Source organism: Cebus imitator, unplaced genomic scaffold (genome assembly GCF_001604975.1).
Source record: "Cebus imitator isolate Cc_AM_T3 unplaced genomic scaffold, Cebus_imitator-1.0 Scaffold273, whole genome shotgun sequence".
In the NCBI taxonomy this organism is placed as follows: domain Eukaryota; kingdom Metazoa; phylum Chordata; class Mammalia; order Primates; family Cebidae; genus Cebus; species Cebus imitator.
In genome coordinates, this window is record NW_016107588.1 from 2071823 (window position 1) to 2096428 (window position 24606).

Consider the following 24606-nt stretch of genomic DNA (forward strand, 5'->3'; position numbering starts at 1 on the left):
GAGGCTTTCTGTGATGACATTATGTATTTGTTCATTATCTCCTCTAATAGAAAATCCAATATGATATATATTCTTTTTACTACTGTATTCCTCATTCCTCCACAGGACCTGACCCAGAGAAGGTACTCAATACATATTTGTTAAATGAATGAAGATGTAAATGAACAGATGCCCGCCCCCCTCTCCCTGCCCTTCCACAGTTCTCTCTAAGAGGTAGTTGTTTGTACTATACCTCCACTTCACTGATGTGAAGACTAAAGAAGTGAAGCAACTTGCCCAGAATTGGAACCTAGATATAAAGCTAATGGCAGGCAGGAGGTCTGCTTCCTCAGTGCTTCATGTCTGACAGAAAGATTTTTAGTAAGGCTCCACCAAGCTCCCTTCTTTTCCTTCTCCTGCCAGCTCTGCCACTCCCCGTGAGGCACAGAGGTTAGTAACCAAATTCCGTAGGCCACTATGGACAAATTACCCAGACCCAGTAATGAACCCAGAAGGTGTTAGCCAGCATCCTCACAGTCATTTAGAATGAGAGGTTGGAATAAGCAGCTCATCACTTGCCTGAGCACTTCTGGTCATGTATGATGGTTGCATTATGCTCAGAGAAATTGGACATTCGTGGAAGAGTTAATCAAGTCAGTTATGTAGCAGCATGCAGCCAATGGAAAAAAAGGATATTTGACCAAATACAACTAAATCCAATAAAATTAGTTTGTAAGTAAGGACAGAATCTTTCATCTTTGTAGATAATTCTGTTGTTGGGGTGAAACTGAATGCCACTGGCCAAATATTCAGTGGTGATGGCAGGACCGTTCGGGCCAGCTCACTGTCACATCCATACCTCATATGCTTATGCTCCAGATGGCTGAATTCCCCAGAACAAGGCCTGATTGTAGGCTTAAAAGGGCCTAAGCTAGAAAAAAATTATTCCACTCTCCCATATATAATTAAAAGTATGGTTTTGCTATTGTATAAACCACAAATTAAGTGTAAAACATAGTTCTGATTTTGCCTATGGTGATAGCTATCTACATGCTTTGTCTTTTAAATGTCTTTTTTAAATTTAATTTTAAAATGTTATTTTTCTTCTTGTTTCCTTTCTTCCTCCCTCCCTTCCTTCTTTCCTCCATTTTTCTTTCTGTTTCTGTTTCTCTCTATCTCTGTCTCTCTGTATCTGTCTCTGTCTCTCTTTCCCCCTGCTGTCCTTACCCTCCTAAACTAGAGAAGCCTGAGAGGTTTGAGTCCCCTCGTTGTACTGATGGAACTTAGCTGTGCTATGATGGGAGTCAGTGAGAAACAGAGGCTGTAAAAATTTGTTAAAGGCCCAATTATATACAGTCTTTAAAGAAAAGTAGACAATTTATTTTCATTACATAAAACTCATAGATTTTCATAGCAAATTAGACCCAAAATAGTAGCCTGGAGCCTTGATGCTGACTCTGATGCAAAAATAAGCCCTGATAGTAAATAGCATATTAATTTCATTCCAGTGATGGCTGTCAAAAGGCTTTGCCCTTTTGCAGGCTCTTCCTCCCAGCGTGTCAACGCTTTCCTCCCAGGGGAGCCCTAGCTCAGTCTAGGAGGCAGGAGTATTTGTGGAGGTTCCATAGGAAGTTACTGTTATTCTGAGATATCTGCCTGCCCAGCCTACTTACCTGGCCTTTTGTTTAGCTGATAAGTGTAAACAGGCAAAGAAGTTTCCTGACCAATTTCTTGAAAAGATAAACAAGGCCTTCGTGACTTTTTCTCTCACTTAAAACTTAGCTGGTGAGCCTTATCTACAGCCACTCTTCACCACTAGTCACCTGGGACTTGGGTGACATTGGACTTACTGCCATTGTCCAAACATGCTGCATATTTCTAGGCCTTTGTGCAAGCTTCTCCCTTTGCTGGAAAAGTCTCTGTATCTCTTTGCTTGATGCCTTCCAACTCAGGTTTCGAGACCCATCTCAGTGTCACTTCCTCTGTTAATTCTTCTGAAAAATCTTAGTGATTAATTTCTTCTCTGTGTTCCCACAGTCCCCTGTCTATCTTTCTATTATACCCAACTGCAGTATCATCACCTATGCTGTTCTGAGTAGAAACTGTGTTTTGTTCCTTATGTATTCTCTTTATTTTCTTCTTATCCCCCCATACCCAACTCCAGTGCCTAGCACAGTGATTGGTGCATGGGAGGTTTTCAGTAAATGCCCACTGACAAGGTGAGTGAAGGAATGCTCTCTTGGGGAAACTCCTGGTTGAGAGCCTTGCTTCTCAAAGTGTAGCCCCAGACCATCAGCATCAGGATACTTAACAACATCTCAGATCCAACCCCCGACCTACTGAGTCAAAATCTGCATTGAATAAGATCCCCAGGTATTTCTTATGATGATTAAAATGTGAGAAGAACTGAGATTTGATAGAAGAAGAGTAAAAGCTAAAAGAAAACAGTGTCTTCATGATCTTCTGTTACAGGAATGAACCTAAAGGTCAGAACAGGTTCAAATACAAACAAATGGGATGCTCAGATTGTTCAGGGCAGCCTAGGAGAGCAGCGGGCTGACTGATTCCCGATGATCTCCAGATTCCTCCAGATCATATCCGTCCCATCAGGACCAAGCAGAGGGCGCCATGACTGTGAAGTTTCACAGACAGTGTACAGCCAAGTGCCCTCAGAGCTTGCTCCTTGGCTAAAGTCGGCCAGCCAGTGACCAAGGCCAGCTTGTTACATCATCAAGCCAGTCTGTCCTAGCACTTTGCATTTGACCTTGTTTTGGCCAGCTCTGAACCAAGTCATAAAGAATACAAATCATTTTCACTAAATCCTCAGGTTTCTGTTAACTCAGCCAATTTCTTTTTTATTATATGCATATATTTTTAGAAAATGGAAGCAATTTTAGCTCAATTAATGCCATTATACGTATGAAAAGCCCCAGTCATTTCGAAGAAAATGAAAAAGTCACTATGCTCCAAATCCCATGCATACTTGGTCCAGGAGACAAAAAAAAAAAAAAAGCCTTCTTTCGAATTAGTCATTTGTGGTGCCTTTTTCCATTTGAAAATATTCTTTCCATGTAATTCTCCTGGGTTCCAAGTATTAACACCCCTTTTCCATCTCAAAAGGACTTGAGATTTTCCAAGTTCACTTATCCACTCTCTGCTGTCAAATTTTACCTGAGGCAGGCCTCCTGGAAGCTGTCAGCCAATGCCAATGAGCAGACAGATGTGGTGCATTGTCCAAAAGCTCAGATGCTGAAACTCCAGCTAAGATACCCCAAGAAGACCTCAGATCACATCCCCTGACCATGTGCCCCCATCCTTTTACCTCACTCCCACTGAAGTCACTTCTGTTTGACCACAGACAGATCTCTAGCCACTGGTGTGAGATTAAAGGGTGTGTCCCTTTAATCTCAGTGCAGCAAGCTCTCTTCCTTTCATCACAAGCCAGTCCCCCATAAATGATGGATCAGTGGAACAACTCTGTCCCCATAACTCTTGATCCTTGTGCCTTCACCTTTTTCTTCTGCATCCACTCAACAAAATTCTATCCCTGGATGCACTAATAATCCACAATCTTATTTCTTTGCTTTTAGACCCAGTTCTGAGCCTAGCAGGGGCAAATCGCACACAACCATGATTGGCCTCATTATAAATCAGAGCTTGTCCTCAACTGAGCAATCATTACTGCATGGGAATATTCTTCCATGGCCACAGTGACCTTCTCCTCCAGTTTTCATCCAGCAGATAAGGCTGGACAGTTAGGTTGTAAATGAGCAATAAGTTCAAAAAGCCTTGTACAACTACAAAGAAACTGACCAGCAAGACTTCTTAAATGTTTACATTAACCAGTCAGTACAATAAACACTTTCTGCTTTCCTCAAGCCTCCTAAAAATTGTCATCTTTCTTGCCTATAGAAAACAACTTTGCTCTTACTTCCTTGAAAACATGGAGGCCATCAGAAATTAAATCTCTCAAATCCCTGACTCTGCCCTCCTATTGATTTATGAGTCTCCCTTCTCTGATCACTTCTTCTCCAGACTCAGAGGTGTCTATCCTTCTGTTAAAGGTAAGCATTTCTCCCGCACTTATATCCGCATGTCTTTAATCCGTTCCTTTTGTCTCCTCATTGCTTTTTCATTCTCTCTCCTGTTTGTTCATGCTCCTTTTCTCTAAGGTCTTCTCCAAACTTTAAAACACATTCAAATTGCTGCAATATAAAAGAAAAAAAAGATTCTCATGATTCTTTTTTTTAAAACTCATATCTCTATGGCCTATAGTTTTTCTTTTTAAATCCAGCTTTATTGACATATAATTAGTATACAGAAAAACTGCACATAATTAATGCATGCAATTTGGTGAGTTTGGATACGCATATACACTGGTGTTATCTTCCAGCCACCATATCTTTCCCCATTCCCTCCACTGTTAAATTCCTGGAAAGAGACATGTATGCTTATTGTTTCCAACCCTCACCAACCTCCCACTTGCTTATCAATCTACTCTACTGATCTGGCCTCTGATCACTACTCCATAGAAAACCACTCATGTCAAGGTCAGCAATGACATCCAGATTGTCATTGCTGACCTTGACATGAGTGGTTTTCATGTTAAATCCATTGTTAAATCCATTGTTAAGTCTCAGCCCTCTTTTTACTTGACCCCTTAGTAACACTGAAGACTGTTGTCCATGCCGTTCTTGAAATACTCTCCTCCTTCGACGTATAATTTCTCTTTGGGGTTGCCACTTCTTTAACCATCTGTCAAATGTTACACAACCCAGGGCTCCTTTCTTAAGGCTATAACTTTTTCCCTGGACAGTCTTATCCACTATCAAGTTTCCACCTACCACCTCTGAGCTTAAGACATTCCTCCCCACAAAAACTTTTATGTGTAGCTCATAGCTCTCCAGAGTTTCTAATACATGTAATAAACTATCCACTCAACATCTCTAACTGCACATCCCACAGGCATTTCAAAAGCAGCAAAGCCAAAATGAACTCATCACCTCTTCCTTACCCTACCCCATGTAACTTAACTCCTTCCCTGTGCTTATTTCACTGAATGATTGCATCATCCTCACAGTCACCAGTGTAGTGATTTTTGGAGTTATCCAACTAATCTCCATATCCTGCTGACTTTTGTTTGATTAACATTTCTCAAGTCTATCCCTAGCTTTTCATCCCACTGCCATTATCTTAGTCCAGGTCTTTATTATTTTTTCTCTTGACTATTACAACTACACCACAAGATGCAGCCTACCAAGGCATGGGTTATTGATTATAATCTACTCATTTTAGTATCAATGGCACTTTGCAGTCTGTAAGTAACTTAAAAGTAGAAAATACAACTCTGACTCACAGATTTATTGGCCATGTTATTGATTTCACTTTGTCTGGATAAATGTCACAGGAGCTTGGGCAATGTCTCCAATCTATCTCCAAAAGAGAAAATCTGTAAATAACCCATATAAGAAAGAGAAAACTTCCTTTCCCTATCATAATATTTTATAGTCTTTTCCAGGTTTAGCCTCATGCCAACGCTGTAATAACTCACATTACATTTCAAAGAGAGAAGAGAAAAATCAACTGCTGCCAGAATGAACTTTACCTTTACATTGCATATGTGATTCTTCGGAGGTCCTCTCTATCTTCTTGTGAATTCTTAACATTTTGTGACATTTTTCAGAAAAGTATTGAAGGTACAAAACTTGACTGGATACCTTTGCACATACAGTGTCTCTAGGTTACCCTCTCATCTCTGGCATCACTATTAATTCATTCAAAGTTATTAATTGATTGACATACAAAGGTCTTGCATAATCTGGCCCCTGATTTCCTTCCCATTTGCATCTCTTACCACTCTCCTTGCTTTACTCCTTTCCAGTTATATTGACCTGTTTCCTGTTCTTTGAATAAGCTTCTTTCAAACTCAAGGCCTTTACACTTATTGTCTCCTTTTCTTAAATCACTTTCATCCAAGAACTTTGTATGATTTCTTCCTTCAGATTATTCAAGTATGAGCTCAACTTTTAACCCTGGAAAAAGTCCTTTCCTACCCATCTTATACAAATTAGCTAGCATCCCCCCACTCCAAACATTATCCCATTACCATGTTTTATTTCCTGCAAGCCATCATCATTATCTAATATTTTTGTTTACTTTATTTATTTGTTGGCTTATTTATCATCTGTCTCCCCACACTACATTTTCAATTTCATGGTGGCAGAGCTATATCAATCCTCTTCACCACTGTAGTATGGAGCCCAGTAGGTTATCCGTAAGTGGTTGCTGGGTTGATGAGTAAATGTCCACATGACATAGACCTGGTATATTAATCAAGGGAGAGGCAAAGGCAAAAGAATTTTAGGTCATTACAAGTTCAGTAAGTATTACAGTGCAGGAGTCTGAGGAAACAATGGCACAAAGAATACTAAGCAAATAAACTGTAACTCCAGATCCTCTTTTCCCCACCAGCGTACACACTTAAACCATGAACTCAGGGAAATGTTCTCTAATTCTGACAGAAGACTCCCTTAGAACACTCACTTCTAAAATGTTGTTGAGGATGTTGTTCACTAGGTCCATATTGTCCTCTTTGTGAAGATCCCTAGAAGCAATTTATTTCTCATATATTATTGGAAATAGTTTTGCTTCTATAAGCCAGTGGCTGGTTTTTGTCTTTCAAACCCTGAGGATTACGTAAAGGAGAGTTTTTTCCTAAAACTGGTTGCTAAAAAATTATGGAATTTTCTAAGCCAAAAGTTCAGGATCCCATAGCATGCATGGTTTGTACAAACTTAGCCCTGGTTCCATCTTTTTTTCCTAATTTTTATTTTCCTTGAACCCTGACACCCTGATCTTTAAAAAATCCAATTGTATGAAAGCTCTTTAAATATTTTTCCAAATTCAATTTTTAATCCAGGAGAACTATGAAAAGAAAATACTCTACTGAGCTTATTTGACAGGTAAACTTTGGTCATCTGTTGTTGTGACACAAATGTCTTGTAAATGTAGCAAGTGGATGAATCAGGAGATTCCAACTGGTTGGTCTGTATCAATTAGGGGATCTTGAAATCTTTATTACTCACACTAAGGCTATTTTTGACAGTTCACTTTCCCTTCTGTGAGGAGGAAATCTGAAAGAGCCAGCAGCTAAGGGAAATCCCTCACTTGCTGCCCTGGCCCCCATCTGGTAACCAAACACTGGCAACGGTTTCCTCTCCCACCCATCCCACCATCAGAGTGCAAACTAAGGTAAGAACTATATCTACTAGGCTATGGGGAGCTCTTTAAGAGTTTTATAAAAAAGTTATCCTAAGGCATATTACTCTGTCTGCAGTGTTAGGAGCAAATTAGAGAGAAATAGAACTAGAATCAGGGTGACTTACTAAAAAGCTGTTACAATAAGCTAGGCTAAAAGTAATAAGGGCTCTATAGCAGTCAGGGTTCAACCAGAGAAACAGAAGCCATTCCAATTTTTTATATGAGGATAAATGTAATGCAGGGAACTGGTTACATAGGAGATGGAATTACTGAGGGGCCAAATTGCATAAGATCAGTCAACCCAGACATAAGCAACAGCAGGAAATCACTACCAGTCCTTGGCTGGAGAGACAAAGAATGGAGCCAGGGTTTCCAGAATCCTGGGACAGGGTCACCCGGTGGAAACTGGAATCATGGAGTGTCTGTTGGTGGGAGATGGATTCACAGGGGAGACGGACACAATTAAAAACAAAGAGAGGAACAAAATATATACCCTCCTGGATTTCTCCTTCCTTTCACCCTCCAATTTCCCTCCAGGAGGCACAAGAGATGAGAAAAATGCAGTCTGAAAAATAGAGTGGAGCAGAGGAAGGGTAATGAATAGTTCCAAGGGAAAATGGACCAGCACAAGAGCCTGTATCAAGATGGTAGCAGTGGAGCTGGAGATGTGAAGATGGAGTCAGAAGTTATTTAGAAGTGAAATAAATGGAGTGGTGAGCATTTATTTCCAATTTTGATAACTGCTGTATTAAGCGTGGTACTCTAGTATGGTATCACATGAGATGAGGCTGGTTTGGGTCTTGTTGAGACTGAGATTCCTGTTAGGCCTCCAGGTAGAGGGACCTGGGAAACAACCATATACTCAGCTCTGAAGCTCAGGAGAGAGACCATACTGGAGAGAGAGAATGGGCAATATTAACCAGGGAATGTGTGGTGACAGAGAGGAGAAGCTCGGAGGGTTTGGGGCACAGTCCTGAGGAGCACCCACACTTAATGGTTGGACAGAAAACTGAGGGGCATCAGCCAGCAATAAGAAGAGAGTCAGAAGAAAGGGATCTGTGAGAACAATAGAGGAGTATTTCATGAAAGAAGGCTCTAGGTCTTCTATCTCAGTGACTTTGGACAAACCCAGGGCTCTTTCTCCTACATTCCCTTCCTCCCTACCACCAGCCTCTGCTTGTCTCTACAATGGCACTGCCAGGCCCTGCTGCCACCATGGGCAGTGCCAAACAACAAAAACTGAGCACCTCTCCTCCTCTGTGCCAAGCAGCATGCTGGATAACGTTGTCAGCCAGCAAAATTATTCTGAAGCAGTCATGAACTGATATTCTATCTGATGGGCTAAGTGAAGTATCTGCCTGCTGACAGCTACTCTTATACAGAATCACATCCTGTGATACCAGAGCATAAGAAGACAGATATGTGAGGCCTCAGAAGGAGCTGGAGAGGGGCGGAATTCTCCCAGTTGGTGAATCTCAGACAATGATGAGAAGAAAACATGAGTCTGAGAGAGGAGGATAGAAGTGGTACAAAGAAAGCTTAAGAGGCATGGACAACAGGGAGAAATAGGGCCAAAGTTGGAGCTGGAGCAAGGGATTCAAGCCAGGGCCAGCTGGAGGCCAGGAAGTAGGAGAAGATGGCTAAGGCTGAGAATGGGATATGAGGATCTGAAGGTAAGAGGCCAACTGACCTGCCCTTCTTGCATTATGGCCTGGTGTGCTGAGCATTTCCACATGTGCTATTCTGCTATAGCCACATGCCAACCCTAAGCTCCTAGCATCCTAGCTAAAGCAGTCCCCCACCCCCAGTACTTCCCACCGCTTTTCCTAGTGAATCTCCTTTGTAGCATGGCATAATCTACTGTTGTTATTTATTTATGTATTTTAACCCTCCTCCCTCAATAGACTATGAGCTCCTTGAGACTTTATGCAACTGTCCCCTAGTGCTTGGAACAATCTAGCACAAAATCGGTAAGCACTAAACATATGTTGACTGAACAAAGTCTAGAAAGGGTTTGCAAAGTAGTCCAAACTATACAGCTGGGAAACCAAGGTCCAGAAAAATAAAGTGGCAAGGCTGCATAGGCAGCAAGGGGCCAAGCTGGAACTGGAATCACTCCAAGTATTCTGATTCTAATTTTGCCCCATCACCATGATGCCACAGCTGCTTCCTCACTCCTAGAAGGAGACTCCAGGCCACCTAGAGAGGGAGGCTCATGTGTAGTGGCAGGAGCCCAGGCTCTGAAATCTAAGTTATGGTTCCAATACTGGCTTTACTCCTTAGTGGCATGTGACTTGCAAGTTACTTCACTTTTCTGAGCCTCTATTCTTGAGCATGGCAAGCTGCACCTCTCAAAACTTTTGAGAAGACTCAAGGAGTCTACAGAAACATACTGAGAAGAGGGCCCAGGCTCCCAGCTTGTGGCTTTTGGTGGTAAGGAAAGATGAGTCTAAGAGAAGAGGTTGGAAGTGCTATGAACTAATCCCCAGAGGCATAGAGGCAGGGAAAAGAGAGCCTGAGCTGGAGCTGGAGTTGGAGTTATGGATTCAAGCCAAGCCAGCGGACGGCCAGAGGCAGGAGAAGTGATGAGTGGGGCTTTCCATCAGGAAGACAAAAGCTGATCCTGGGACTTCTCAGGGTATTCCCCTTCCAGTCATTTGGGGGTGTGTGAGACCACAAGGTCCTCTGTCTGGCCACTGAACTTTAGTAACCATTGGCACTGACCCTGAAGGGGTGGAGAGAAGTTGGCAAGACAATCCACATGGCCTATGCAGAAAAATAGAGCAAGCTATTAGACTGTCATCTATAAGTGCCTCACCATATTGTGCTCCTAATCCCCATGGTGTCCAGAGAGGATCACTGTAGTTGAGCTGCAATGCGGCAGAGCATGAGACTCTTGCATCTAGCAGTGGATTTAGGGGCTTCTGGAAAAGACAGTGCCAGAGAAACTAGTGGAAAAATGTCTTCCTTCACCAGGCTTACCAAGAGTTTTGTCTGCAACACCCCAGTGCTCAGAGTGTGAATACAAGATGTCAAACAGCCTGTCACTTGTGGTTCCCATGTGGCACCTGGGTGAGGAAATAAAAGGTTACTGACTTTGCTCTTGATGTGCCTTCCTCAGGAAACCTTTAGGACCAAAGTCCAGATGTCTGGTGTGTAGAGTAGACTAGGTGTTCTGCTTCAGTCAGGAAGCAGTACGTGGGTCATGCTAAGGAAGCAGCTGGGTGTTGGGCAAGGCTGAAATTCCTGGATCATAACCACAGAAGGGATGAGTCACTCATCTGAGCCAGGGAGGCCAGGAAAGCAGAGGCAGACTTGGAGGCAGGGAGTGCACAAGAAAGGGAGGGACATCCTGTGACCAAGCCAGCAAGCTGGCCTTCTATGATATTACCAATCTGGTTTTCTTCCTGCATCCTGCCTGTGTGTGAGAGTAACTGTCCCTCTCTGTGCCTACCTGCCTCTGTTGGAAGGGAAAGTGTTCATGGTTGGCAGATGCTCACTTCAGCTCACCGCAGGTCACTTTTATTGAAGGGATGGTTTGACAGCAAAATAATAGGAAGAAACTTTTGGGGATGATGAATATATTTTGCACCTTCACTGTCATTGTGGTTTCATGGGACTATGTATTTGTTAAAACTCTTAATTGTTTCTCAGTATTTCAGAGAAAAAGTAAGCAGAAAACCAGGAAGGATACAGATGACCTGAACAGCACCATTAACTACTCGGACCTAATTAAAATAGTAATAAAAACACTGCATCCAACAATAGCAGAATAAGCATTCCTCTTGAGCGTGAATGAAATAGTTACCAAGATAGACGGTATTCTGGGTCATCAAACAAACTTTATAAATGGCAAGAATACAAATAATATAAAGCATCTTCTTAGACCATAATGTAATTAAGCTCAAAAATCAAACACCAAGATGTCTGAAAAATGCCCAAATATTAGAAATTTTAAAATATACTCCTAAATAACCTATAAGCCAAAGAGAGAGTCTTAGGAGAATTTAAAAAATACGTTAGGTTGAATGAAAATAAAAATATATGTACAGAAATTTGTGGGATTCAGCTAAAGTATTTCCTTGAGGAAAATTTATATCATAGTTTAAATGCTTATATTAGAAAATAAAATCTAAAATCAATCACCAAAACTTCCACCCTAGGAAACCAAATAAAGAAAAGCAAATTGAAATAAGAAATCGAAAAAGACCCTACCCCACTCCCTTCCCACACCCTCACCTTTTCCCTCCTTTCTCCCTTCTCACCGTTAGAGAGCACACAGAGTCACACATAATTTTACAACAGGTTCACTTTATTTCGAACACCATGGGGTGTACCCTGTGGGGTGTAAAGTGTACTCTAGACCACACGTTTGACAAAATTACTTTTTTCTAGGAGAAAACAGAAGAAAAATTTGTTACCTGGGGTTGTGTTTTAGTCAGCTTTGGCTTCCATGACAAAATGCTGTGGATTATGTAATTGAAAAAACAAATTTATTTATTTATTTAGTTTTGGAGACTAAAGGTCACAGATAAAGGACTGGAAGTGTTGGTTTCTTATTCCTGGACCCTTTCTCATTACGTCCATTCTTGACATTTCCTCTTTGTGTGTGTATGGAGAGAGAGAGAGAGAGAGAGAGAGAGAGAGAGACAGAGACAGAGACAGACAAAGAGAAGGCGTGGTGGGAGAGAGAGAGAGTGCTCATACAACCACAAGAGTGCTTTATTGTGTCCCTTCTCATAAGCACACTAATTCTATGGGATCAAGGCCCTTGCCCTTGTGACTTCTTTTAATATTACTTCCTTCCTTAGAGGCCCCTCCTCCAAATACAGACACTGGGGCCGAGGGCTTCAAAATATTGAATTTGGTAAAGAACATAAACATCAGCAAAGAATAGACAAATAGATTAATAAAACAGGATAGAGCTTGGAAACAGACTGGCACAAATATAGTCAGGTGACGAAGGCAACAATGATAAAAGTATAGTTTTTCCAACAAATGTTGCCTGAACAATTGGAAATCTATACACAAATAATAATAGCCTAGACCTATCCTTACATATTTCAAAAAAAGTAACTCAAAATACATCATAAACCTAATGCAAAATGCATCATAAACCTAGTGCAATATGCAAAACCATACAACTTCTATATGAAAACATAAGAGTAAAACTATGTAATTTTCAGTTTGGTGTAGAGTTTTAAAATTCAACCAAAAGCATCGTCAATGAATGAAAAATTTGCCAAGTTGGACTTTATTAAAATAAAAATCTTATGCTCTTCAAAAGACAGAGTTAAGAGAATAAAAACAGAAGCTACAGACTAGGAGACAAACATCTGTAGTACACATATGTGATGAAGAACTCGTCTCTACAATATACATGAATTCTTAAAACTCAATGATAGAAAATAAATAAAAATAGTCAAAGATCTGAACAGACACTATACCAAAAAAGATATATATATATATATATATATATATATATATACATATATATATATACACATACATATATATAGATAGCTAATAAACATGATAAAAGTGCTGAATGTCATTTGTCATTAGAGAATTGTGTACTAAAATGAGATACCACTACACACGTAATTAGGATGTCCAACATAATTTTTAAAAATACCAATTGTTAGTGAAGAAGTGGAGCAAAGGAAACTCTCATTCATTAATGGTGGAATTGCAATATGGTACAGGCACTTTGGTAGACAGTTTGGCATTTTCTTAAAAAAATGAACATAGTCTTTTGATAACATTGAGCAATCCTACTCCTAGGTATTTACCCAACTAATTTGGAAACTTATGTCTACATTAAAAATTTGTATATGAATGTATACAATAGCTTATTTTACAATCACCAAAAACAGGCATCCAAGATGTATTACATTTAGTGAATGGATAAAAAAACACAAAGATAAAAAAACAGAATAGAGCCCAAAAATAGACCTGCACACATATAATCAGGTGATTTATAAGAAAGGCAATAATGCTGAAAGTATAATTGTTCCAACAAATGGTGCATGAAAAACTGGATATCTATACAATAATAATAACCTAGACAAATCCTTACGTATTTCACAAAAATTAACTCAAAATACATCATAGACCTAATGCAAAATGCAAAAGCTATACAACTTCTATAAGAAAACGTAAGATAAAATCTGCATAACTTTAAGTTTGTTAAAGAGCTTTTAAATTCGACACCAAAGCCAAAAGTAGGAATGAGTACACACCACTCAGATGTAGATTTCTAGAACCATTTCCCGTTGAAAGGAACCAGATCTTTAGAAAAATGGCTTAGTTAGGACTGGGGCAGGGTATAAACCTGATGAGCCTGAGGGATCTTGTAGCCCTAGAACTTAAGGGCTAAAGAATATGATAAAAGACATCATAGTGCTTCATTCAGCCAAACCCAGACTATGGAAAACTGAAAAGAGCACAAGATCTGTTTCTTTTCAACAACAACAAAACAATGGCAAGAAAACAGGTCACGTGGAGAGGGCCTACAGGTGATAGAAGATTTAATTACAAAAAGTCACCATGTAATACTGTATTTGGGTACTCATTCAAATAAATAAATAAAACAGTTGAACACTTGATAATCATTTATTTATTTTTTAAAAATGAGAATTATATTGGTTTTAATAGAATTTCCTTATCTTTTAAAAATGAATATTGAATTATTTAGAGATGAGGCGGTATGATGTCTTTGATTTGCTCCAAATTATTCCAGCAGCTGAGTTGCAGTTAGGTGAGTGTTTAACTGGAACCGGATTTGCCATGTAGGTAAGGTTGTTGATGCTGAGTGTCAGGTGTGCTGGATTCATTATATTAGTCTCTATTATTCTACATGTGTGAGGCTTTCCCTGATAAAAACGTTTTTTATAAAAGTGAAATTATTTTGTAGAAATAAAATAAATAAATGACCAAATTGGTCCAAAAAGAAAACTTGAATTAAATGACACAAACTGAAACTATACAATATTCAAAGCTCAAGCTACCCTCAAACATTCCAGGTTAGTCAGTTTTGGAGGCTGATTCCAGCAAATGATCAGGAAAAACTAACCACCATCTTATCTCAACCCTTCCAAAGCACACAAAATATAGATAATTTTTCAATTCATTCTCCCAGACTAACCCCTCCTGGATTCAAAAACCAGGTGAGGACCATCCCCTATTTCTCATGGAAGAAACACATAAAGCAAGCTCTCTTACCTAGCAGCAAATACTTTATGTAAATTATTAGAATATTAAATGTACAAACAACTCTGCCCAAGGAATGAAAATATGATTCAACATTTGAAAAAAAGTTTCATTGTAATTTTTTACATACTAAATAGGTTAGAATAAAATTGATCACATCAATGGGAACAGGAAAAGCTTTTGAAAGAAATTCAATATAAGTTCATGATAAAAGTATTTAGTTAAACTACATTGACAGAGAACATCCATTTCCTAAAATCAACAGCAAGCATATTTAAATGTGACAGGTTCAAAGAATTATCATTAAAGGCAGGAACCAGAAGTAGATGTAAGCTATTATCTCTATGTTTTAAATCATCATGGAGAAAAAAGTCAGAGTTATAAGCATCATAATTAATAAGGGGCATGAATATTGGTAAAACACATAATGTTTAGTGATAATACCCTTATCAGCCTTGAAAATTCAAATAAAAAGGCACGTCGAACATTCAAGTGAATGGGTTTCAGAACCAGGTGTACAACAGATAACTTTGCAAAATCGAAATCTCTGCCACACAATAGCAATAACTATTAGAATTAATTTCCATTAATTAGAACAATTAATAGAAAATATACCATTTACAAAAAAAAAAAAAAAAAAACCCCTAAGGAAAATGTGTAAGGTCTTCCTAGAGGAAACTGTCAAAGTATACTGATAGATCCAGGTAAAGGGACTTTGAAATAAGTAGAGGAGCATAACATATTCATTGATGGGGAGAAGAATATTTAAAAATGTCAATTCTGCTTAAATTATTTGCAATTTAGTGTCTTACGTATAGCTGCCAAAATTACAGTCAAACTTAGGCTGCTGTTCTCTGCTTCCCAAATCAATTCTGGAAAATTATGGAAGAGAAAAAGAAAGAAAAAAAAAAAAAACAACAATATCAGCAATAAAATCTAAGTAACAAAACAGAGAAAGCACTAGGTGAGAATGAAGACTGTGTTGAACTAGTACTTGTGTTTGGGGCGGTGTCAATTGGAAGAGGGTTGGTGGCAGGGATGTTGAAGATGTCTATAGCCTGCCTAGACATCAGATGACAGAACGAATAGGATGAACGTTTAAAATTTCTACCTCACTGCATTGCACAATCTGAGGCAGCACCTTAAAACACGGTGCCAGAAGCCCTAGGGTAATAGCAGGACACCAGGAAAATTGGGTTGGTTAAGGCAGCATGGTTCCAGAGTTCTGCTAATAACAACCTGAAACCAACTTAGTGGGTAAGAATTGACATGTTTAAATAATTCTTTCACCAGAACATAAACAATGGAATAGAAGTTGAATAGGATGTCAGAGTGAATCATGCATACTAAGGGTAAGTATTCTTTCATAGAAATAAATATATATATAGCTACCTACATATATCCTTGGAAAAAATGCAAAACATATTTCTTTGAGGAAAAAGGGTTTGCAAAGTCCACCTCTGGCTGGGGAGGAGCCTCCGGGGTAAGGTATGTATATTCTCCCAGAAGTCACTACAATCACAGGTGCTGCAGCAACCCAGGGAACACCTCGCCTGGTACCAGCAGCCATCTTCTGCAAGGGGTACTGCTGGAGATAAATGCTCAGATGAGATAAACAGAGCACGTCCAACCTATCACTTCAACAAAGAGCTAGGACGCAGGAAGAGGACCCTTTTGAGTGAGGACGTAGGGTCCACCCTCCCCCACATAGAGAAGCCACAGAATCCAGCTTAGCTCTTCCTGTCAGTCCCCGAAGATCCCAGCGGCCTTGTCGCCCAAGGACACCTGTCACCCCACTGCCACCTCAGGAGACTTGGAGTCAAAACCTTGGTCTGAAGGGAGCAGACACCACCGGCAGAGAACAGGGGTCCACGCTATGCCAGGAATCAAGGTCAGAACTCTGAGGGAGGACTGAGGGGCACCCCCACCCCAGGGGCACCCCTACCCCAACCCCTACCCCCAGGATCCCTTGTCTCAACCCCACCCCAACTCCCACCCTGGCAGAATCTGGTTCCGCTCCTGCTGTCAACCCAGGTGTGACATCACTGACCCGGATGTGATGTCGTGACTTGTGCACTGGGGATCAGAGAAAAACGAGGTTGTCAGTTTGACCAGAGCAGCTCGAGATGCGCGAAGGGAAGCGGGCACACGCTCTGTGACGAGGCAAGGGGGGTGGCAGGCTCTGCCATGCATCAAGTCAGGACCCTAAAAGAGGGTTGAGGGTCCTCCACTCGCATCCCCATCCCCAACCGCATTCCCATTCCCTTCCACACTCTCAACGCCATCCACACCGCCATCCTCCAGCAGCACCCGTATCCTCCCCAACCCCCCACCACCGTCATACCCTCATCCCTCACTCAAAAACCCCATCCCCCCACCACCCTAGGGCAGCATCCAGTTCCACCCCCGCTTTCAACCCAGGGAAGCTACAGGTGCCCAGATGTGACGCCACTGACTTGCGCGTTGAGGGTCAGAAGCAAGATTCCTGGTCTGGTCTGACCAGCAGCTTTGGATTGGCAGAGGGAAGGCGGCCCAGGCTCTGTGAGGAGGCAAGGTGAGACGCTGACGGAGGACTCAGGAGGCCCTCACCCCAGGTAGATGATCCTAAATAATCTGGCACCACTTCTGCTTCTAGCTCTGGGCCACTTATGGGCGGAATTCTGAGTCTGGGAGGGGACCCACTACCTCATTGCCCCTTAAGCTGCAGGGGACTCTGGAGTCAGAGCTTGGTGTCATCAGTGCAAGACTGGTGGGGGCAGGTTCTGCAGTTATCAATGTCAGGACCCTAGGAGAGGGCTGAGGGTCTACCACCCACATTACCATCCCCTACCCCGTTTCCATTCCCATCTGCACTCCCAACCCCATCCACACCCCCATCCCCACCGGCACCCCATCCTCCCCAATCCCCCACATACTCATATTCCCAATCCCCACCCTATAAAAACCAAGCCCCCGTGAACCTAAACCCGCCCCCACATCCAAGCAGAATCCGGTTCCGACCCCACTTTCAACCCAGGGAAACCCCAGGTGCCTGGATGTGATGCCACTGACTTGCCCATTGGGGGTTAGAGAGAAGGGAAATTCTCCGGCTGACTGGCAGCTTGGGATTGGCAGAGAGAATAGGGTCAGGCTCTGTGAGTAGGCAAGGTGGGACACTGACAACCCCAGATAGACGACCCAAAATAATCCAGCACCACTCCTGCTGCCAACCCTGGGCTACCTGTGGGTGGACTTCTGAGTCTGGGAGGGGCCCACCACCCACTGTCTCTTAAGCCCCAGGGAACTCTGGAGTCAGAGCTTTGCAAGACTGGTGGGGACAGGATCTTTCAGTATCCTAGGAGAGGGCTGAGCAATCCCCACTCCCCATTCCCAACCCCATTCTCATTCCCATCTGCATTTCCAGCCCCATCCACATCCCCATCCCCCACCAGCATCCCTATCCTCCCCAACCCCCTTCATCCTCATATCCCCATCCCCCACTCAAAAACCCCATCCCCCACCTCCACAGAAGCAGCATCCGGTTCAGCCCCCACTGTCAACCCAGGGAAGTCCCAGGTGCCCGGATGTGACGCCACTGAGTTGCTCACTGGAGTTAGAATTGAGATTCTCGGGCTGACCCACAGCTTGGGATTGGCAGAGAGAAGGCAGGCCAGGCTGTGTGAGGAGGCAAGGTGAGACGCCGACAGAGGATTCAGTAGGCCTCCACCCAGATAGACAACCCCAAATAATCCAGCACTAATCCTGCTGCCAGCCTTGGGCCACTCGGGGGGGAACTTCCCAGTGTAGGGGGACCCACCTCCCCACTGCCACTTAAGTTGAAGGAGAATGTGGAGTCAGAGCTTGGTGTGGTCAATGTAAGACTGGTAGGGGCAGGTTCTGCCAGGCATCAACATCAGGACCCCAGGAGAGGGCTCAGCGACCCCCAACCCCATTCCCATCCCCTACCCCGTTCCCATTCCCATCCGCCCTCACATCCCCCACCAGCACCCCATTCTCTCCAGCCCCCTACCACCCTCATAACCCCAATCCCCCACCCCAAGACCCCCACCCCCATCCACGCAGCATCCGGTTCCACCCCGTCACACCCACGTGCCCGGATGTGACGACACTGACTTGCGCATTAGGGGGTTAGAGAGAAGCGCACTTCTTGGTCCGACCAGCAGCTTGGGATTGGCGGAGGGAAGGCAGCCCAGGCTCTGTGAGGAGGCAAGGTGAGACTCTGAGGGAGGACTCAAGAGGTCCCCAACCCAGGTAGACGACCCCAAATAATCCTTTACGACTCCTGCTGTCAGCCCTGGGCCCCTCGTGGGTGGACTTCTCAATGTTGGGGGGGCCCACCACCCCACTGCCTCTTAAGATGCAGGGGCCTCTGGAGCCTCAGTTTGGTGTGATCAATGCAAGACTGGTGGGGGCAGATTACCAGGAATCAATGTCAGGACCCTAGGAGAGGGCTGAGTGTCCCCCATTCCCATCCCCCACTCTATTCCCATTCCCATCCCCATGCCCCACCAGCACCCCTACCCTCCCCAATTCACCACTACCGTCATACCCTCATTCTCTGCCCTCATCGCCATCCCTGTGGAATCTGGTTCCACCCCTGCTTTAAATACAGGCAGGCCCTGGGTACCCGCATGTGATGCCACTGACTTGCGCATTGGGGGTTAGAGGGAAGTGAGGTTCTGGGTCTGAGGGGTGGCTTGAGATAGGCGGAGCTCAGTGAAGAAGCAAGAGGAGACACTGAGGGAGGACTCAGGACACCCGCATCCCAGGTAGAGGGTCCCAGCTCTGGACCACCCTTCGAGGGCTGACTTCTCAGGCTGGGCCACCAACAGCTTCCCGCCTCCCTTCTACCGGTACCCCAACACCATCCATGCAAGTGACTCTGGAGTCAGAGTGTGGTGTGGTGTGACCGGGGAAGGGCTGCTTAGGAGAGGGCAGCATCCAGGCTCTGCCACGCATCAAGGTCAGGAATTTCAGGGAGGGCTGAAGGCCCCTAAGAGCCCATTGTAATCCCCACTCCCACGAACCAACTGCCACTTCATTGCCATTCCCACCCCTATTCCTCAACCTAGATCCTCATCCACTCTGTCTTTCCACCCACATCCCTCTCACCGAACCCCCACCCTCACCCTGGATGATTACGGCTGCTGCCCTTGCTGTCAATCCAGGGAAGCCCCCTGTACCCGGTTGTGATGCCACTGGACACTGACTTGCTTATTGAGGATTAGAGAAAAGCGAGGTTCTCCTTAGGGGCAGCTTGAGATCAGCAGAGGAAAGTGAGCCCAGGCTCTGAGGAGGCAAGGTGAGAGGCTGAGGGAGGTCTCAGGAGGCCCCCCCCCCAGATGGAGGGCCCCAAGTAATCCAGCACCACCCCTGCTGCCAGTCCTGGACCACCCAGGGGCAGACTTCTCCGGCTGAGCTCCCTCCCCGGCCCCCACCACAACGCCTTTGTTTAAGCCACAGGGGACTTTGGAGTCCTGGAGTCAGAGGTGGGTGTGATCAGGGAAGGCTTGGTTAGGAGAGGGCATGGCCCAGGTTGTCAAGAATCAAGGTCAGAAACCTGAGAGGCAACTGAGGTCCCCCAAGATCCCACTCTAACCCCCACTCCCACAAATCCGCCACTGCCTCGCTGTCCCATTCCCCATCTGTTGCTCCTCACCCACACTGGGCAGAATCGAGTTCCACTTCTGCTGTCAATGCAGGGAACCTCCAACGTTGGTGGGATGTCACATTGTGGGCCAGAGAGTATTGAGGGCATGGTTCTGAAAGGCCAGTTGAGATCGGCCGAGGGGAGTGAGCCGAGGCTCTTCGAGGAGGCAAGGTGAGACCCAGAGGAAGGACTGAGGAGGCTCCCATCCCAGATACAGGGCCCAAAATAATCTAGTGCAGCCCCTGCTGCCAGCCCTGGACCACCTTTCAGGGTAGGCTTTCCCACTCCCAGTGTCACTAAAGCCACAGGGGAATCTGGAGTCAGAGCTTGGTCTGCCTAGGGCAGGGCCGCTTAGGAAAGGGCAAGGCCCAGGCTCTGCCTGGCATAAAGATCAGGACCCTGAGAGGGAAATGAGGGCCCTATACCCACACCTCAACCCAACATCCCCACCTTCATTCACATCCCCAGCCCCATCCCCAACTGCATTTTGCAGAATCCATTTTTGCTCCCTTAGTCAACCCCTCGGAAAACCTGGGAATGGTGGTCAGGAACTCGGAGCCTGACATCTAGATCCAGGACTAAAGGAGGGAAGGGGCTTGGTATTGTGAGCAGAGCCTCAGGGGAGCAGACAGAGGGCCCTGGCCCTCCTGGGAGATGAGGGAGGCCTCAGGAGACCCAGCACCTCATGGCAGGGAGCCCTCCCCCCTGCTGTCTGAGAATGAGGTGCCTCCTCTTTCAGCCTTGGGAATCGGAGGGTTGGAGAATCAGGTCAGCAAAGGGGTGGGTTCCAGCCCTGCCAGGATCAAGGAAAGGAAGAGGAGGGAGGACTCAGGGGACCTTGGAGTCCAGATCAGTGGGGACCTGAGCCCTGGGAGGTCCTGGGCATGGTAGCAACATGTAGCCTATGCTTCTTGCACCTTGGAGGTCACAGAGAGGAGAGGAATATGGTCTGAGGAGTGGTACTTTAGTCAGCAGAGGGAGGAGTCCCAGGATCTACAGGACCCAAGGTGTGTCCAGCTTAGGACTGGGAACACCCTGGCTCAGAAAGAATGGATTCCACAGAGTCTGGCTGTCCCGTGTTCTTAGCTCAGGAGGGACCAGGGCAGGGATGGCCCTAGGTGCCAAGCTTACTTGTACCACAGGCAGGAAGTTGGGAAACCTTCAGAGAAATGAGGTCTTGGAGTAAAGGGACAATATCCACTCATCTCAGGGGGTTTGGGGGTTAAGGAAGGGCAGGCCCCATCAGGAGTAAAGATGAGTAACTCACAGGCAGCCGTCAGAACCCTCACCCCAGAACCAAAGGGGTCAGCATGCAGGGGTGACAGGATATGGCTACTTCTCACTTCTGATTGCAGATTTCAGCTAGATGAGGACCTTGTTCTCAGAGAGTGATTCAGGTCAACACAGGGACCCTTGTCTGGTCGACAGACACAGTGGTCCCAGGATCTGCCAAGAGTCCTGGTGAGGAATGTGAGGGAGGATTGAGGGTACCCCAGGACCAGAATGTAGATGGTGACCTCACAGAAATCAGCCCTGCTCCTGTTGTCACCCCAGAGAGCATGGAATTGGCTGTCTGCAGAGGTCCCTCTCTTATCCTGGGATCATTGATGTCATGGAGGGGGAGGCCTTGCTCTGAGGGGCTGGACCCAGGTCAGTAGAGGGAGGGTCCCAGGCCCTGCCAGGAATTGAGGTGAAGATCAAGCAGGTGCCTCACCCAGGACACATGGGTTCCAATGAATTTTGATGTCTCTTGCTGTCCTTCCTCAGAGGACCTAGGCACATGTGGCTAGTTATGGGATCCCTGGTGTCCTGTTCCCTATCAGGCATGTGAGGTCTTGATCTGAGTTTCTCAAGCCAGCAAAAGAGTGAGATCCAGGCCCTGCCTGGAGAAAGGTGAAGTCCCAGAGTGTGTACAGAGGGGACCATCCACCCCATAAGAGTGGGGATGTCACAGAGTCCAGCCTACCCTCTTGATAGCACTGAGGGGCCAGGGCTGGGCTTGCAGTCTGCACCATAAGGGCCCATGGATTCCTCTCCCAGAAGCTTCAGGAACCAGGCAGTGAAGCTTTGGTCTGAAGCAGTGGCCTCATGTCACAGAGCAGAGGATGCACAGGCCGTGACGGCAGTGAATGTTTCCCCTGAATGCACACCAAGTGTCCCACCTGCCCCAGGACACATGGACTCCAGAGTCCGGTTTCACCCTCCCTACTTTCAGTCCTGTAGGATTGATCTCTGCTGGCTGGCTGTACCCTGAGGTGCCTCCTCATTTCCTCCTTCAGGTTCTCAGGGGACAGGCCAACCAGGAGGACAGGATTCCCTGGAGGTCCCAGAAGAGCACCAAGGAGAAGATCTGTAAGTAAGCCTTTGTTAGTGTCCCCAAGGTTCGGTTCTCAGCTGAGGCCTCTCACACGGTTCCTCTCTCTCCAGGTTTGTGGGTCTCCATTGCCCAGCTCCTGCCCACACTCCCACCTACTGCCCTGACCAGAGTCATCATGTCTCTTGAGCAGAAGAGTCAACACTGCCAGCCTGAGGAAGGTCTTGAGGCCCAAGAAGAAGCCCTGGGCCTGGTGGGTGCACAGGCTCCCACTACTGAGGAGCAGGAGGCTGCCACCTCCTCCTCTGCTACTCTGATCGCAGGTACGGTGGAGGAGGTGCTTGCTGCTGGGTCAACAGGTCCTCCCCAGAGTCCTCAGGGAGACACTGCCTTCCCGACTACTGTCAACTTCACTCGCTGGAGGCAACCCAATAAGGGTTCCAGCAGCACCAGCCGAGAAGAGGAGGGGCCAAGCACCTCTCCTGACCCAGAGTCTGCGTTCCAAGCGGCACTCAGTAAGAAGGTGGATGAGCTGGCTCATTTTCTGCTCCTCAAGTATCGAGCCAAGGAGCCGGTCACAGAGGCAGAAATGCTGGAGAAGGTCATCAAAAATTACAAGCACTACTTTCCTGTCATCTTTGGCAAAGCCTCCGAGTCCCTGAAGATGATCTTTGGCATCGATGTGAAGGAATTGGACCCCACCGACCAGTCCTATATCCTTGTCACCTGCCTGGGCCTCTCCTACGACGGCCTCGGGGGTGATAATCAGATCTTGCCCAAGACAGGCCTCCTGATACTCGTGCTGGGCACGATCGCAATGGAGGGCTACAGCGCCCCTGAGGAGGAAATCTGGGAGGAGCTGAGTGTGATGGAGGTGTATGATGGGAAGGAGCACAGTGTCTATGGGGAGCCCAGGAAGCTGCTCACCCAAGATTGGGTGCAGGAAAACTACCTGGAGTACCGGCGGGTGCCCGGCAGTGATCCCGCACGCTATGAGTTCCTGTGGGGCCCAAGGGCCCTTGCTGAAACCAGCTACGTGAGGGTCCTGGAACATGTTGTCAAGGTCAATGCGCGAGTTCGTATTCCCTACCCATCCCTGTGTGATGCAGCTTTGAGAGAGGAGGAAGAGGGGGTCTGAGGATGAGTTGCAGCCAGGGCCGGGGGAAGGGGGCTGGGCCAGTTCACTTTCCAGGGCCCTGTCCAGCAGCTTCCCCTGCCTCGTGTGCCTTGAGGCCCATTCTTTTCTCTGAGTAGAGTAGTCAGCGCTCTTAGTAGTGGGTTTCTGTTTCATTGAGTGACTTGAAGATGTATCTCTGTTTCTTTTAGAATTGTTCAAATGTTCCTTTAATGGATGGTTGAACTTCAGCATGCAAGTTTATAAATAGTAGTCAACTATATTGCTGTTTATGTAGTTAAGGAGTAAAAGTCTTGTTTTCTATTCAGATTGGGAAATCCATTCTATTTTGTGAATTGAGACATAGTAACAGCAGTGGAGTAAGCATTAAAAATGTGATTGAATTCACAGTAAAATACGTGAGATAAAGAAATTAAAAGATACTTAATTCTTGCCTTATATCTCAGTGTATTCTGTAAAATTTAAAAAATATATATGCATACCTGGATTGCCTTTAGCTTCTTTGTGAATGTAACAGAATTTAAATCTGAATAAACAATTCTCCCTGTTCACTGGCTCATTTCTTCTCTATGCACTGAGTATCTGCTCTGTGGAAGGCCCTGGGTTGGTAGTGGGGATGCTAAGGTAAGCCAGACTCACCCTACCCACAGGGTGGTAGAATCTAGGAGCTGAAGTCACATAATCAAAGTGGCGATAAGTCCTCTAAGATGTAGAGGAAAAGTAAGAGAGGGGTGTGGGTGTGGGGCTCCAGGTGAGAGTGGTGGAGTGTAAATGCCCTGTGTGGGGCCTTTTGAGCTTTGGGAAACTACATTTTCTTTTGAAGGAGTTGATTCTAATGAAGCTTGGTGAGTCCAGGGCCAGATTCTCAGAGGGTGAGAGAAAAGCCTGGTTTAGAAAGCTGCTCTGAGCAGATCCTTTTCGACGGTGGATGAACAGAGAGGAGCCTCTATATGGGGCAGGAGTGGAAGGTGTCTTGCACTTTTGTCCCAGTATTGCTGAACACAGTGCATGAGCTAGGTGATGGACACCCATTATTTGCAAGGGTTTTCTATGACA

At 45.2% G+C, this 24606-nt stretch overlaps 1 protein-coding gene across 4 annotated transcripts; it reads left to right on the plus strand.

The window, feature by feature from the left end:
* The first annotated feature begins 16941 nt into the window (after positions 1-16941).
* MAGEA4 (MAGE family member A4) lies at positions 16942-24099 on the plus strand. Of its 4 annotated transcripts, XM_037728637.1 has the most exons (4): positions 18582-18662; positions 21457-21562; positions 22381-22453; positions 22529-24099. In XM_037728637.1, exon 4 carries the CDS (start codon positions 22594-22596, stop codon positions 23551-23553), a length of 960 nt encoding a protein of 319 aa, XP_037584565.1. In that variant the 5' UTR covers positions 18582-18662; positions 21457-21562; positions 22381-22453; positions 22529-22593; the 3' UTR covers positions 23554-24099. The 4 variants fall into 4 exon arrangements, with proteins under 4 accessions (XP_037584566.1, XP_037584564.1, XP_037584563.1 ...); XM_037728636.1 differs by lacking the exon at positions 21457-21562 and having other exon boundaries at positions 18543-18662; XM_037728635.1 differs by lacking the exon at positions 21457-21562 and having other exon boundaries at positions 18578-18662; positions 22142-22453.
* The last annotated feature ends 507 nt before the right edge of the window (positions 24100-24606 follow it).